This window comes from Ochlerotatus camptorhynchus, unplaced genomic scaffold, assembly GCF_037179485.1.
Source record: "Ochlerotatus camptorhynchus isolate MF236.1 unplaced genomic scaffold, CSIRO-AGI_Acam_v1.1 ptg000330l, whole genome shotgun sequence".
NCBI classification, from domain to species: Eukaryota; Metazoa; Arthropoda; class Insecta; order Diptera; family Culicidae; genus Ochlerotatus; species Ochlerotatus camptorhynchus.
In genome coordinates this window covers 17,064,017-17,080,067 of record NW_027040818.1, presented here as the reverse complement: position 1 = coordinate 17,080,067, position 16,051 = coordinate 17,064,017, and the positions used below count along the sequence as shown (strand labels likewise).

General features: G+C 38.8%; 1 protein-coding gene across 9 annotated transcripts in view; it reads right to left on the bottom strand.

The window, feature by feature from the left end:
- Positions 1-16,051, bottom strand: part of CAP — a 401,038-nt gene that overhangs the window by 213,710 nt on the left and 171,277 nt on the right. For 2 of the 9 annotated variants that reach the window (XM_065230342.1, XM_065230343.1), the window contains exons 2-3: positions 11,181-11,351; positions 843-902 (exon numbers count right to left, since the gene is read on the bottom strand). The exons of the other annotated variants lie outside the window; for them this stretch is intronic. In XM_065230342.1, the coding sequence (XP_065086414.1) occupies positions 843-902; positions 11,181-11,190 (70 nt within the window). In that variant the 5' untranslated portion in view covers positions 11,191-11,351. The remainder of the gene's footprint in view (positions 1-842; positions 903-11,180; positions 11,352-16,051) is intronic. 9 annotated transcript variants of the gene reach the window in all.

Here is a 16,051-nt window from a genome sequence, read left to right as displayed (position 1 = left end):
AATGCAAACTGATGACTCAGGTAAGTTCGTCAGAAGCCACTGGTGCAGAATGTTTGGTTTGATTCGAAATTTTGCGTGTGCCGCGTCCGGTGGAATAACTTTTGATTGATTTCGGCGGTAGCGGACTTTTTGCGGAAAAGAGCGTTATAAATAGCCGGTGAGGATAGTTTGGAGGGAAATTTTCAGTCAACAGTTCAGCGTGACGTTCTAATTAGTCATACGTGAAGTTATTTTCAACAACCTTTTCCCCCAATTAGCTTGCAACATTGAATGGTTTTAAAATTCTACCGCCAAATCGTGAATTAAATTAAATGACGCAAACTTCATCTGACGAGCAGTGAAAAATCGGTTTGTGACTAATTTTTGCCTTCAGGCACGACGGCGTCGTTTCGAGTGCGTGCCTAATTGAATTATTACCTCCGACCAGGTAAGCACCACATTATACCAATACACACGCCCGCACGCAAGTGCTTATGGTCTTCGGTCTCTATTTTCGGAGCAGGCAGTTGATCCACCGCCGGAGGACACTAATGAGAACAAACGACGACAGACGATGAGACATGTCAGTTAATTTGTCTCCCGCTTCGTACTACCCCTTAAGCGTATCAACGACTGGGGGTTCCTTTCTCGGGGGTAGTCATGAAAATGAATGATCCACAGTTCCTCACTCAAAGTCAAGTGGTCGTCTACGGAAGAAAATGGGGACCCCAAGCCTATTTGGGGAGGAAAAAGTGTGCTGGCATACGACACACGTGATACAATATATGTTTCCGTCATCAGTAGTCAGTGGGTTAGAGCTGTTTGAGAGAGAAATGAGGGCACACAAGTTTTAGCTAGTTTACCTGATCCTGGGGCCCGGGCTTTGAACTTGGGCACAATCTTGAACGGCTGCTGCTGGGATTCTGCGAAATTAGAGATGATGAAGCTCGGTTACTGTCAAATTGCTGAGGGCTTGACGGCACAGAAGCGGCACACGGTTTCTGAACTGTGTCTTTTGTTGTTGTTGTTGTGGAGGCGGTTGGTAGTTTGTAGAATTGCGGTTCCAACCTGGTGCTTGGTGTTGGTGTTGCTGATTATGATTTACCCGACTCGTATGGGAGATTGTAGGTCGGTGCATTAATATGGGCAAGCCACACAGGAATTTTCACACTAGGCTCTGTTTTGTATCGTCAGGCCGGTTGATTTATGAAGTAGTTGTAGGTCAGTGCATGCATTTTTGGAATTGTTTATGCGACTCATTGCATCCCGAATGTTTTCCATTTTATTAAATCATTTTGAAGGTTAGAGTTTTACACCCCAACTAACAATTTTAGCTGCAGATTAGCTTATACAGCCATTTTTTGCCTGTATAAGCTAGTCTGCAGCTAAAATTGTTTGTTGGGACCTGGTAGCCTTTTTATAACAACATTCTCGGCATTCCCGAAACTTCCACCATTCGAAAGAAGGGACATTTATCGTCATTACTTGATTTTTTTTTTCCGATATCTCCCATGCAAAAGATTGCATGAAAGGTGAACCAACGTTTAAATTTTTAGATTCTAAAATTAGAAGTTCCAAAATGAAGAGAAAAGTGCCCTCTTTTGAATGGTGAAGGTTTCGGGAATGCCAATATTGTTGGTTTAATATTATTCTAACATAGACACCGTGTATAGTTCTTAACCACTTTTATTTAAATGTCAAGGCAGTTCCATGAATATCAGGAAAATAGTGAGGCCTTCAGGGAAATTCCGAGAACGTACAAGTAGTTCCGAAAATTAAAGTATAGTCCCTACAACTTCAGGGAAGTTTAGTGAACTTAAGAAAAATTTGAGAAACTTCACATAAATTCCAAGAAGTTCACGGAAGCCCAGCGAACCTCTAGGAAGTTTAGAGGTCTTTTAATTTCAATTCATGATCAGTACATGAGTGCCTAGGATTTCTCGAGTCCGGCCATTTTTAGGCTACCTGTTACCGGTTTCAATAGGACACAAAACAAAACCTCATGTACTGGTATCGTCCGACGGCTTATCCAGAAATAAATAGACATCATGCCATGGACCAACAGAAGGATCTGGACACGTCCAGGTACCCAGAACCAGTTCCGGGAGGACCCAATAAGGAAGCTTCCTACTGTATTAGTACCGTCCGACGGCTCAACATTTATCATTTTTCATCCTGAAGTAAATAGACATAGCCTTCGAGTTTTACACTAAACATTGGGGGCAGTTGTTGAGATCTTTCCATTACATTTTATTATATCAACCATTCATTTCATCACATATTATTGTTACATTCATTCTTATATAACTCGGAGCGTTTGGTACGGTATGTCCACGTATCCTTCCACCCCTGTAGATTCAAAAAACGCAGTGCTGTTTAACCCGTAAAGTACCAGGACGAACGAATTTTTTTCAACAAACTCGTTCTCAGCAATGCCTCATCCGATTTTCATAAGCTTTGGTTTTTATTCAAGGGGAATAGTTGAACTAACTTTTGCCGTAGGTACCGCCCCTTTAGAACCCTCCTCGTTCTTGGGAGGTGCAAATATGTCTGTGTTTTTATGTAGTTTTTTAACCAGTTTGACCAAATGTTTTAAATTTTCACGCGAATCGGTTGTCTGGTGCAGCAAATGATATCAGATAGATGAAATATGATTAGTAAGACTGAATTTAGATATTTTCATAACGTATGGCTACGATATTATCAGTACCCGAAGTCTCGGAAATCGATTCTGTACGACATAGTAATATCTCAGGCAAAAGTATCTTGTGGCATTTCAAATCATGTCAAATCTATCTATTATTAAATTACCATAGCAATCCCATGTGAATATTACAATGCCAATCATTCAGGAAATTGTGAACACATTCTTTCATACGGGATCTGATCCAGGTTCTTCGGAAGTAATTTTGAACTAATGGTCTTGGCTGAAATATTACAAAGAGGGCAACATAACAAGCCCAAGTGAATATTACAATTCCAACGTTTCAGCTAGTTACTGGGATCAGCAAGCAACTGTCCAGTCGCGTCTTTCATATGCATCTTTAGATTCATCCTTGCTCCAATCAGACGTCGTGATATATCGCAGAGGAGGTGGATATCGTCGGTTGTTGCGGCATTCTCTCCTTCGTCGATCAGGGAATCCACCCACACTCGCTTGTCCCGTCTGCAATTGCGGTTTACTTCCTTCTCTAGAGCCGACTACCGTTGGCAGGCTTCGTTCTTGGCTCCTCTGGTTCTCACCCGCTCTATCGCGGTTTTTGCTTCTTTTGGGGTATAAAACCGGATTCCACGGATTTCCCGGAATCGATGCCAATATGTCCATATGTCATCAGATACACTACAACCTGATTTCAGTGATCATAGCTTTTCATTTTGGCATAATATGATATCATAACCACAATGAAATTATATTCCAACAAACCGTTCGCCGGAATTCACAGATCCGCGTTCCGGAAACGATGCCAAACTGGCCAATATCATCCCAAATCAGCTTCATTCACTTAATTCTACCTATTTGACATGATTTGATATGCCACAAGATACGTTTGCCTGAGATATTACTATGTCCTACAGAATCGATTTCCGGGACTCCGGGTACCGATAATATCGTAGCCATACGTTATACAAAAATCTAAATTCAGTCTTACTAATCATATTTCATCTATCTGATATCATTTGCTGCACCAGACAACCGATTTGCGTGAAAATTTAAAACATTTGGTCAAACTGGTTAAAAAACTACATAAAAACACAGACATATTTTCACCTCCCAAGAACGAGAAGGGTTCTTAGGGGGCGATACCTACGACAAAAGTTAGTTCAATTATTCTCCTTGAATAAAAACCAAAGTTTGTGAAAATCGGATGAGGCATTGCTGAGAACGAGTTTGTTGAAAAAAATTCGTTCGTCCTGGTACTTTACGGATTTATTTAAACTCGAAGCGTTTCACAGAATCATCTTTGCGCAGTAGGCCTGGCCTTTTTGATGTTTGTGTCATATCAAAGATATGCTGCAAACATCAGCGTTGACAAGAAAAATTATTAGGCGTTATCTATCCTAATAATTTTCCAGGATGCTTTCTCGTATTGGCTGTGTTTGTATGATAGCAGAGATGCCAGATTTACAGACATGTCTGTGAATTTACAGACTTTTATTTTTTTTCCACACACATTTTTTTCGTTACGGACATTTACAGAATTTTTAATTTTTTCACGGATATTTACATACTTTTGTAATCAAGGCAAAATTTTAAAATTTATTTAGCTACGCTGTTTTACATCTTTAGTCATTGATGCATTTTGCAACACTCATTAGAAATTCGCGCGTTTTCAAATCCACCACACGAACGAGCTGTCACATGAGATTAGTAACGTTTAACGTACGCACACTAGCGGGTGCATCGACGTGTTAAGATGTTGATTATTTTCCTACAATTTTAGTGCTGAACGAACCAGTCATTTTCGCCGTTTTGTACCGGAATAAGAGTCGTGAAAATGTGGGAAAAATCGGGAAAATTCAAAGGGAACCCGAGAGGAAACCCCATAATGAACTTTTTCAACTGAACAGCTTTAAGTTAAGGAAAATCAGTATAAATACTTGCACTAATCATTATGTGGAGTTTCATGTGATTTGAGGTATCGCACGATGCATTTTGGTGTATGTCACAATCTGTTCACTTCCCGGGGGTACCTGGTATATCTGAAAGAAGCCATTGTGATCATTGGGTCTGAATATGTCCACCATTGATCTCATAGTAAAATTCTGATGTGATTTCATGGATGGAAAAATGTAATGTGCATTTTCAATGGAAACTACATGAAAACTTTTTTCCGTGTACTAATTTCATATGTACACTGAACAAAGTTTTCACTTAGTTTCTATTAGGAACGCACATAATATTTTTCCAATATCAAAAATAATGATTTTAATCTGAACATCACATAACATAAGAAATTCTATGTGTGTAATTATGTAGATTTCATTGGACAGATAACGTTTATGTGATTTAGTGAAGCAATTTCCAATTATAGTATCACATGAAAGTTATGTTAAATTGACATGGATATTTTCCACTGGTTATATGATTTATTTTATGAGTGTACATTGAGATGATTCTCATATTAGAAAATAAATTCCTGTAAATTCCTCAGTCTATGAGTTAACTACGTTTTCAAGAATATGAGCAGTGTTGGCAAAATCATCAATCAAATATTAACACTCTTGGGTCATTCGTGACTTGTCCGGGTGGGAGTTTTGAGCTCGTGACTTTTTTTTGTAAGAGGTATGGATGTTAACCACTACACCGGGGTCGCCCCCATAGGAACAAAATATCATGCTTGATATTGATTTAACAAGCTCCTTTGATATTGAGAGACTACATCGTGCAAAAATTTGCAGCTGGTCAGTTGTGTTAGCTTGATATTCCGAGCTTGCAAAATCAACCGCAGTTGTTTGCTTGTTGATTTTTGTCTACGAAAATCAAACGTGATCTTGGCCATTGGTGGGATTTGATTTTATGATATTTTTCCAACACTGAATGTGAGTAAATTAATCTCAACTTGTAGTTTTCGCATCTATTTCATGACCAAACTTCCGCCCCCTCCCCTCCGTCACCCACAAAACTTCTACTAGTTTGATGCAGCCGAATTACAGATATCTGTATGAGATAGATAGATAGATAGATATATAGATAGATAGATAGATAGATAGATAGAAAGAAAGATAGATAGATAGATAGATAGATATATAGAAAGATAGATAGATAGATAGATAGATAGATAGATAGATAGATAGATAGACAGATACACTACCGATCATAAGTTTAAGGCCACCTCCAAAAAACCATGCAAATATGTTTTGTTCAATGATCTCTCATTTTACGTTCAATTTTTGATCTCCAAAGGCTATTTGAATGGCATGAATGGTATAGCATAAGTGTTCTACTACTACTTTTATTTCAAAATTTGGCCAACCCAATTCTGAGAAAATCAGTCACGATTCTTCAGATTAAATTTTGAAAAATATTGTAACTTTGGGTGAACTTTTAGCACACAAAATTTGAAAATTATATTGAACAATTTACCTACGAGGAAAGTTCCATTCAATACCTTTCAAATGGTCTAAAGAGAACGAAAATTGGACGTAACATGACAGAGATATGAACATAACAAATTTGTCATGTTTTTTGGGGGTGTCCTTAAACTTATGATCGGGAGTGTAGATAGATAGATAGATTGATAGATTGATAGATAGATAGATAGATAGATAACCTTCAAGTTTTACACTAGTTATCTGGAGACAACAGAACGGGCGTTGAAAATGGCCAATTTCTTGACAAATAAAACAATTCATAAGAGCCCATATTGTTAAGATGTTTGCCCAAAATTACACGTGAACTATGATAATCGTTGCCATGAAATATAAAGTCGCAATCATTAAAAAGTCAACAATACTTTTTAGGTTTGAATTCAACGCATGTATCTCAATCGATATTTTTAAAGATTTTTCTGAAACTGGTTCTGGGTATTCAGATGTGGCGAGATCCATGGCATGATGCCTATTTACTTTTGGGTGATATATCATAAATATTGAACCGTCGGACTTTTATGGTAAGTTTCAAGACCTTTTATGGTAATTAAGGAATTTTTAGGGAAGCATCGAGAGTTTCAACGTGGTTTCATCAGCTTCTTGGAAACTGTCCACCAACATCGGGGACATGCAGAGAGCTTCAGGATGGTCGGACTGCCCAAGAATGCTCAGAGATCTTAAGGGCAGCCCCAATAACTTTACGATCGTCCAGACATTCGGGAAAGATTAAAGATCGGTGAAGATTAGTTTCAATACACTCAGGAAAGCGCCATGAACGTATGCAGAATTTTGAGAATCTTTATGAAGTTCCAGGAATTTCAGGGAGGACTCCTGAAAATTTATGAAAATCTTAGACATATTTTGTGATCTTTACAGAAGTCCAAATTTTTAACTTCTTCTTCTTCTTCGCATTTCAAACTGATTGCATATCGCATATTAGCTTATTGCGTGCTCTTAACTTAGTGTTCTAGATGCACTTCCACAGTTATTGATTGAGAGCTTTCGATGGATGTACCATTTTTGCATTGGTATAATTGTGAGGCAAGTCCAATCATACTTCTATGCCCAGGGAAGTCGAGAAATTTTCCAACCCGATAAATTCCTAGACTGGACCGGGAATTGAACCCAGCCACCTTCAGCATGGTCTTGATTTGTAGCTGCGGCTTTACCGACTGAGCTAAGGAAGGCCCCCTAAAGATTGTAAGCGAAGTTTTATTCAAGCGGTTTCAATATTCTCAGAGATGTTCCGAGTATTAACAGGAAGATCCGAGAACTTCAGAGCAGTTCCATTAATGAATTGCTGGATCTTTTAGGGAGTTCCGAGGATTTATGGAGTATTTTAAGAATTTCAGGAATGTTGCTCGAATTTCTGGAAATTCACGGAGTCTTCAGGGAAGTTCCATGAATGTCAGGAAAATTTTTGAAACGTAAAATATATTCCAGAAACTTATCTGATCCGATAATTTCTGAACATTTTTGGAACTTCAGGAATGTTTAGAAGATTTTAAAGGAAGTTCCGTGAGCTTCAAAAAAGTAACGAAAACTTCAGGACTATTTCGGAAGCTTCAGGATAGATCAAAGAACATTTCAGTTCAAGAACAGTTCATGGTGAGAAATTTCACGCCAAATGACGATTCGGAAAAACTTGGCCTGCTCAGATTTTTATAATTGTTGTATGTCACTTTTTTTTTAAATTTGTCCATTGTGGATGTAGTATTTTTTTTTCAAAATTACGTGTTTGAAATTTTTCAATGCATTGCAGCACGAAAACGTTACTTCTGATCGAAATGACGTCTGTGACAAAGATATAGATACAAATAAAGTCTTTCTGTGGAAAGCATACATGGTAATTCATAAGTAATTTTGAGTAAAAATTAAAAAAAGTTTTAAAATCTCAAAGACTTCACTTACAATACCTACATTTTTTTTTAAATAAAAAAAAAAGAAGTTCATAATAAATCCTAGCTTTTGAAATATTAGAAACCATGGGCCCTTAATAATTGACAAAAATCGTTGAAGAAGAACTTATGGACAAATATTTAAACTTTTTGACAGTATGCTTTTTTATGTAATTTCTAAATAACTTTGGCTCAGGTGTCATTTCGTTCTGAAGTGATGTTTTAGTGCAACAATTTATTAAAAAACATCAAAGACGAAATTTTGTAAAAACTTACAGGATCCAAATGGCCGTTTTTTTGCAAAACTGTTAATCACTGCTATAACTCATGCAAATCGGAGCAGGTCGATTCTTATATTTAAATTTTAAAGCCTATTTCGCCTGGAAAGTTTTTGCGGGATTTAATAAATATCTTTCAGAAATTCAGGGAAGTCTAGAGAACAGTGATTACATTTTTAGGGCAGTTCGGCATCACTTCCAGGAACTACCAAAATCTTCAGATATGTCTATCGGGAAAGTTTATAGATCTTGAAGAATTTGTTATTTTGTTTGGGTTTTTCAGTTTTTAGGAAAAAGTTGTGATTACTAATCATGATCAACGTTTTATCATCGTCAACGTTTCAATTTAGGGGGGGGGGGGGGGGATCTTCATCTGGGCTGGTTTAAATTTATGATCGTTCAGGTTTTTGTGCATATCGACAGACGGTACAGCTTTATATCCCCTGATTGTGTGTTTACACTTATGCTAATTAAAATTGCGCTAATGAGTTAGCTGCTAGCAAAACAGCTCACTAGCATAATGTAAACAGGGCATCAGCGTCTACCAGCATGAAATTTCAGGAGCAACTGAAATTCGTGCTAGTTGGCGAGTATACTAGCAATAGCAAATCGGCACAGATGTAAACACCCCATGAAGAAGGCTTAGTGCAAAAACCGACCATTTTAATCCATCGTTAAATAATAGGGTACTTGCAATTCTCATAATGTTGCCTTTTCCTCGACTTCTACTACTTTAGTATTAAGATACGTTGTGACAAGTATAATGATGAATTACGGTATAAACATTGCCCTCTGTTGTCTCCATGTCCTTGTACCCAAGAATTAGCCTTGTTCTGAACAATCTAGTTAGGAGAGGAAGAACAACAACAGTGCTTTTTATTTAGTAGTACTGGGAAAATTCTAGTCATTTTTGGTGACTTGTTTGGATCGAAAGAATTCACTACCATCACTACCAATGATGGATGCATCATTGAAACAGTTGCAAATAAAGTGCGTTATACTTCAAATCTCTTCTGAAGTGTTGAAGGTAGTTAAACGAGCATTTGTTATAATATTTAGTGTTTCTCTTGAGTCAGCAGTATAATTTCCATCCTCATTTGAATAACCTTTGGAAAATGGCTTATTTAGCCTGACCACAATTTGAGCACACTCAATCATCCAACATCTTCTTCTTCTTTTTTGGCTGAGACTTTACGCAAGGTTGCACATATTTATTCTCTTCTGCAATCCAATCAAGATACGCAGCTTTTATTGCTGCAATTATTTATCTGATAGATTTGCTTTTACCTCTACCTCTATGCTAAATCAAAGAACCGATGAGTCGCACGAACGATTCTATTTATTATCGCACATTTAGCAAATTAGAGCTTCAGCTCCAGAGCCAAATCAAAGAACTGAAAGATTAACTAGAAGCTGTTTGGTATGGAATCGAGAGCGCCCAAGCAACATTGCAAGTTTTATCGTGGTTTTATAGCATTCTACAAGTCTAAATCATGGTCTACAGGACCCTCATAAAACCCAAATTGTTACTTGGACGGTGAAGGTTTCCCGCTCTTCTTCATTCCCTGGATTCGTTCAACTTTACTAACCCCTTCGGCTCAGCTTATCATTTCTATTCCTCTGTATATTGATACTGGTTGTGATGTGAGGGAGCTGATGAGCTGCGGTTCATAAAAAATGAACCCTAGATATGGAGTCCATCAGCCTCCATATGGACCTGCATCAACGGTTTTACCTCCCTTCCACAGGAAGAGTGAACCACAGATTTTTCGCTTGAGAAAATCCCAAAGATCTGGGCTGCGATAGAAATCAACCCCACTGGGGTGAGAAAGCAGTTACGCTTACAACTCAACTACCAGCTCCATCAAGATTGATACTTGTACCTCGGAATTCTTAAAATTATATTCACTCTATCGCTGGCCTGTCATGGTGAATACTTATGGTTAGTCCTTTAGTAAACGATTTATTTGTTTTCAATCAAAACTAACTGTGCGCTGAAATACCGGTCTACGCCGGCTCTCTACTTAGTGTTCTTTGAGCACTTTCGCCGTTGTTAGTTGAGAGCTTTCAGAGTCTTGCCGTGTTTGCATTAGTATATATTATTTGGCAAGTACATTCATACTCTATGCCCTGGGAATTCGAGAAATTTTCCAACCCGAAAATTCTCAGACCGGACCGGAAATCGAACCCTGTCGCATTCAGCATGGTATTGATTTATAGCTGCGCGTTTACCAACTGAGCTAAGGAAGGCCCATCAAGTGAGACTCCAATCGCTCCTATGTGGCTTTCTGACTTCCTGACTGTCCTGACTGTTGGTATTCTTCGATAGTCTTTTAAATTCCAATAACGTTGCGCTTTGTTCAAGAGTCGATGGGTGATATTTTTGTATTATTGGATAGCTTTTATTAAACGCTTGAAAAACATTTGTCAAGTATCCATAATAAAGCTGTCTTCAGATAACAGAGTTTATGTCATAACAATCATAATCAGTGACATCAATGTAACATAATTTATCAAATTCCTGTAATTCCAACTGAAAATTGTTTCAAAAGAATTTCCTCATCACCATCACTTCAAAGAACCATTGTTTCCCAATCAAAACTCTCCGTTACATCTGCAACGAACCAGCCAGCATGTAAACTGCGACGCAACAAAAATCTCCCAGTTGAGCCAGTAAATCTTCCAGTCATTATGCAACACCGCGTTTCTCCACAACATTCATCTTCATCTGGCTGCCAGCACATGTTTACAACAACTCAGAGCCGCGTGAGGTAGGATTCTAAACCAGTTCCGAGTGCAACAGCACCACCACCAGCTGATTGTGATGATGATGATGATGATGATATAAACGCACGCCAGCAAACCGCACGCCGCACACACATACACCAAACGACGAATGCAAGAATCGAACAGAATACGACGACGGAACACTAACCCTGACCCATTTTTCCTGATTCACTTTTTTTCCGAACTTTGCTTTCCACGCCAACCACTATTCCGGCCCACTTTGCACTGATCTTCTCTCACTGACGATACTGGCGGATGAAATGTTTACCGAGAAGGATTTCCACTCCGACTTAATTTTTCATCAACACATTTTCCACAGCTGAAAATTATTACTATTATTATGAATCTTCGAGTCACACCGTCGACGCGCTTCGCCGCTCTGCGGTGGGTGGCAGACAGACTTCATAATGAAACCGTTGAAAACGTCACCAAATTATGTTACTGCTCTATCTACAACAACAACAACGACGACGACGACGACAGTAACGACTCCGGCGATGACCGACGAAGGAAAACACTTGTTTGTGACGGAATTTACGATGGGGGAAAAGGCGTCAGAAGTTAGTTTGGTTCACGAAATCTCAGAACGACCTTTAAGTATCAGACAGTTGCTAAAATTTCCACGCCAGTCTAGTCGACCGTCGTCAATCCGTCGATTGTAAGTCAAATCCGAAACGAAAACACCATTTAGCTGTGATTGAATTTTCATCTCCCCGTCTCCACCCCCAACTCCTCTTCTCTTCCTGTTGGACTTCCGGACTTTGCAATCCCCTCCGAAATGCTAATTAGAAATAACAAAAATATTCTCTGCCTCACGCCATTTGCTGGCTGCCATGGCGACGTTTCCCGCTGGTTTGTGCCCTTCTGGGAAATTGTTTATTTTACGGGACCCAGCCAGCATTTGTCCACCGAATGCGTGATTTTTCGTCGTCTTATTTTGATCGGTGCGATTCGGGGTTTTTTTTTATCTCTCTATTCCGACGGAACGGAAGACGGGAAATCGGTTGGAAAAACAAACATCCGGACGCTGCAGAGCGCAGGATTTTCCGCGTCACTGCCATTCGATGGAACGGCCGAATCGCAATGAGGCTAACCGGTGTGTGTGTGTGTGTACGGTTTTACACTTTCATAGCTTCGTTTTTTTTTTCGGCGTTAACAAATGGAGAGATATGGTTGTTTGTTTTGATGTGATCTACGCTTTTGCACACATGCTTTCTGCGTGGGTGTTGTTGTTTCCCCAGTTACTAGTTAGCTCTAGGGTTGTTTCTTGCTGCTGGATCAAATAGTGGACGTCACGGGGCGTCTGCAATGCCACGTTATTTTACTCTTGAATATTATTCTTAGCTATTGCGATCCGACTGAAGCTTGACGCCTGTTCTCGACTAAAACCGAGCCTCAAGACTCTTTCAAAAAGTTATCAATGATAAAATCGTTGATATCATTTTTTTTTTAATTAAACACGGCAAATGAATCGAATTCATATTTCAGACTCGTTTATTCAAATTCATAAAAACGTAATAATCTGGAATTTTTTTCATGAGCTTCTTCCGAAAGTTTTTTCCCCTTTCCGACTTTTCTTAAAACTTTCTTTCAACCTCCTCCAGAATAGCTTCTGTCCTCCTTTTCTGCAAGTTTTTTTTCGGGTTCCTTCAGAAGATTATCCAAACATTCCTGGGAATTCCTTTCGACTATCCTGAACAAGTCGACATTACTATAGTTCAAAAGCTTAAATCTTCACCTGCAAAAATATCAAATCTTTTCAAATAGGAAATACCGATAAATACCGATTCTTTAAACCTTTGATACCGATAAGTTTATAACAATCTGGCAACACTGCTATCAACACATTAAGGATGTGGAAACTTCTGGGAGCGATTAGAAAGATCTTCCAGGGAAGTCATACAAAAACACCCGGAGAAAGTTTGATGGGATTTCTAGAGAAAGCTGCCCAACTGCCCAAGAAATTCCCGGGGAAATTTGGATGAAACTTTCAGAGGAAGTCGTCAGAAATCCCAAGATTCCTCCAGTGGAAGTCCGAAGAAAGTAGTGAAAACATCCTAATAAAACTGGAACAAGTTTCCACGGAAAGATGAAAGAAAGTTGCAGAATAAGTTCCAAGAAAAGTTAAAATAAAATTTTGGGAGTAGTCTCAAGACAGGAAATACAGAGAAAAAAAAAACTTCCCCGATAAGTCTGAAGTATCTCCGGGAGGAAGTTGGAATTTTTTTTTTGGGCGATGTCTGAAGAATCTTTCAACGGAAATCAGAAGAAATTTCCGGAGGTAGTAAGAAGAGATTCCTAAAGGAAGTCAGTAGAAATCTGTAATAGTTGTTAAACAAATTTTGGGGAAGTCGGATGAAATTTCTTGAAAAATAAAACTTCCAGGAAAGAAAGGAAGAAGCTTCTGTATGGAATTCAAAACCGTCTTCCAAGGTTAAATGAATATTAAAACTAAATGGATAACTTTATATAATGTTTAATGGTAATTCAGTTTTACTGAACTTAATACCGAAACATTTTGTAACGAAGTATAAAAAATGAAAAATAATTACCTTTAAAAATATGTACTAATAGTCAACTTTCTACCCCTTCGGCTTAAACTATTCCATGGTGTGTTTGCTGAAATTAACCGATTACAAAAAAGTAGGCATTCCAAAATCCGATTTGAATAAAAGGAACTTTCCCTGCATTTGAGACTACGTCAAAAAATTTTCATGAAGGAATCTTGAACAAACACATTTCTCGTAGTAAGTAATCCTTAGCAAACAAAGTTCAAATTCGTTCATATTCTGAACCAGTGTTGGGAAAATATAAAAAGAAAATCAAATTTCACCAATGCCCAGGATCATTGGGCATTTGAGGTTGATTTCCATAAAAACTGCGGATGATATTACAAGCAAACTCCAGCAGCTACAATTCCAACCAAACCGTGGTGAGTTTGAGTATCATAATTTCTGCTTAACATCCGAACGCGACCCGAACCTACCGTCACTGCTGGCAGCAGTAGCTTCGCGTCTGCCATCGGAGAAGAGTAAAGAGAGATAGCAAACTACAGGGGTTTGACTAGGATAGGCAAATTTTTGGTCAACTTTGGAGTGTTGTAACTTCGTCAAATATGATCCGATTTTAAATCTTCCAAGAGCATTTGACTGGAAAACTAATATTGTTTTACAGTGTAGCCACTAAAATAATCCTGGTCTCCGGATACCGGAGATATTCCGGGTTTCCGGAGGGCTTGTCTAACTTTCTAAATTTTCGGTGAAATTTTATATATGATGCTGGTTAAATATATATATTTTTAGTAAATACAACGTAAGAAGAATCATTTTTAAAGCGAATCATATGCCAAGAACTAAAATCGACTTATAATCAACCGAGATATGGCCATTTCCCTGGAATCGGTTCTGGTGGAGGGTTCTGAATGCGGGCAGATAATTTAATCACTCAAAACATGCCGTGCGACAGCTCTTTCTTGACCACATTGGCCACTATCGGAACATCCAGTATGCCCCCGGGGGAACCTGGAGCATAGGACAATTGCATTTTTACACCAAAACATGCCGTGCAACAGCTCATTCTTCATGGTTTTTCAAGAATAGGCTTTCCGTAAACTTCAAATGAATCATTGACCACATTGGCAGCTCTTGGAATCACGGAATACCCCCGGGGGAACCGGTAGTAGTGGGCAATTGCGTTTTTACACCAATACATGCCGTGAAACAGTTTTTTCTGCAAGCTTTTTCATGAATAGGCTTTTGAAAGACTTTAAATGGATTAGTGACCACATTGGCCGCTCTCGGAATCACGGAATACCCCCGGGGGAACCTGTATTAGGGGGCAATTGCGGTTTTACTCAAAAACATGCCGTGCGACAGCTCTTTTTTCATAGATTTTCATGAATATTCTTTCTATAGCCTTAAAGTGAATCATTGACCACATTGGCCGCTCTCGGAACCACTGAGATGCCCCGAGAGAACCTGTAGCAGGGGACAATTTCGTTTTAGCTCAAAAATGTGCCGTGCGACAGCTCTTTCTTCATAGATTTGCATGAATATTCTTTCTATAGACTAAAAGTGAATCATTTACCACATTGGCCGCTCTCGGGACCTCCAGTATGCCCCCGGGGGAACCTGGAGCAAAGGACAATTGCATTTTTACACCAAAACATGCCGTGCGACAGCTCCTTCTTCATGGTTTTTCGTGAATAGGCATTCATTAAACTTCAAATGGATCAGTGACCACATTGGCAGCTCTCGGAATCACGGGATACCCCCGGGGGGAACCTGTAGTAGGTGGAAATTGCGTTTTTACTCAAAAACATGCCGTGCGAGAGCTCTTTCTTCATGGATTTTCATGAATATGCTTTCTATAGAATTGAAGTGGATCATTGACCACATTGACCTTTCCTGGGATGACCACATTGACTACTACTCTTTCTACGAAAACGATGTGCAACGGAATCATTTTTGTGTCTAGTCAACTCTCAGCTTCATTTTTACATGTTGTGAATAGACTCTCGCCATATCAAAGGAGCTAGTAAAATCAATATGAAACATGATATTTTGTTTCAATATCACGCGTGATTTAGGAGCGTCAACACTGTTCTACAAATGGAGTCAAACATTTTGGCCAGTGGCTACTGGAGTTATAGAATGCTTAGACTTCTCAAGAGCTGTAAAGATTGTTGGAAATCAAGATCATCCAGTAGAACTGAAAATTGCGGAGACCTAGAATTTCTCAGAGTTTTAAATATTTCTGGAGCTCCAAACGTCCCCTTAATTCTGAGAGTTCTTGCAGTTCTTAATAGTTCAGGAGTTCTGAAAACCAAGCATGGTCCGGTATTTCTTGGAATTGCCCAGTGCCCAAGGGTTTGGTATAGTTGCAATCCATAAGTCAGTAGTTTTTGTAGTAATAGAGTACTAGAATTTTTTGGAGTTTTCAGAGTACCAACTTTCCATGGGGTCTCCAGAATTTTAAGAATTACTAGCGCTCTAAAAGCTCCAGATTTGTGAGATACTG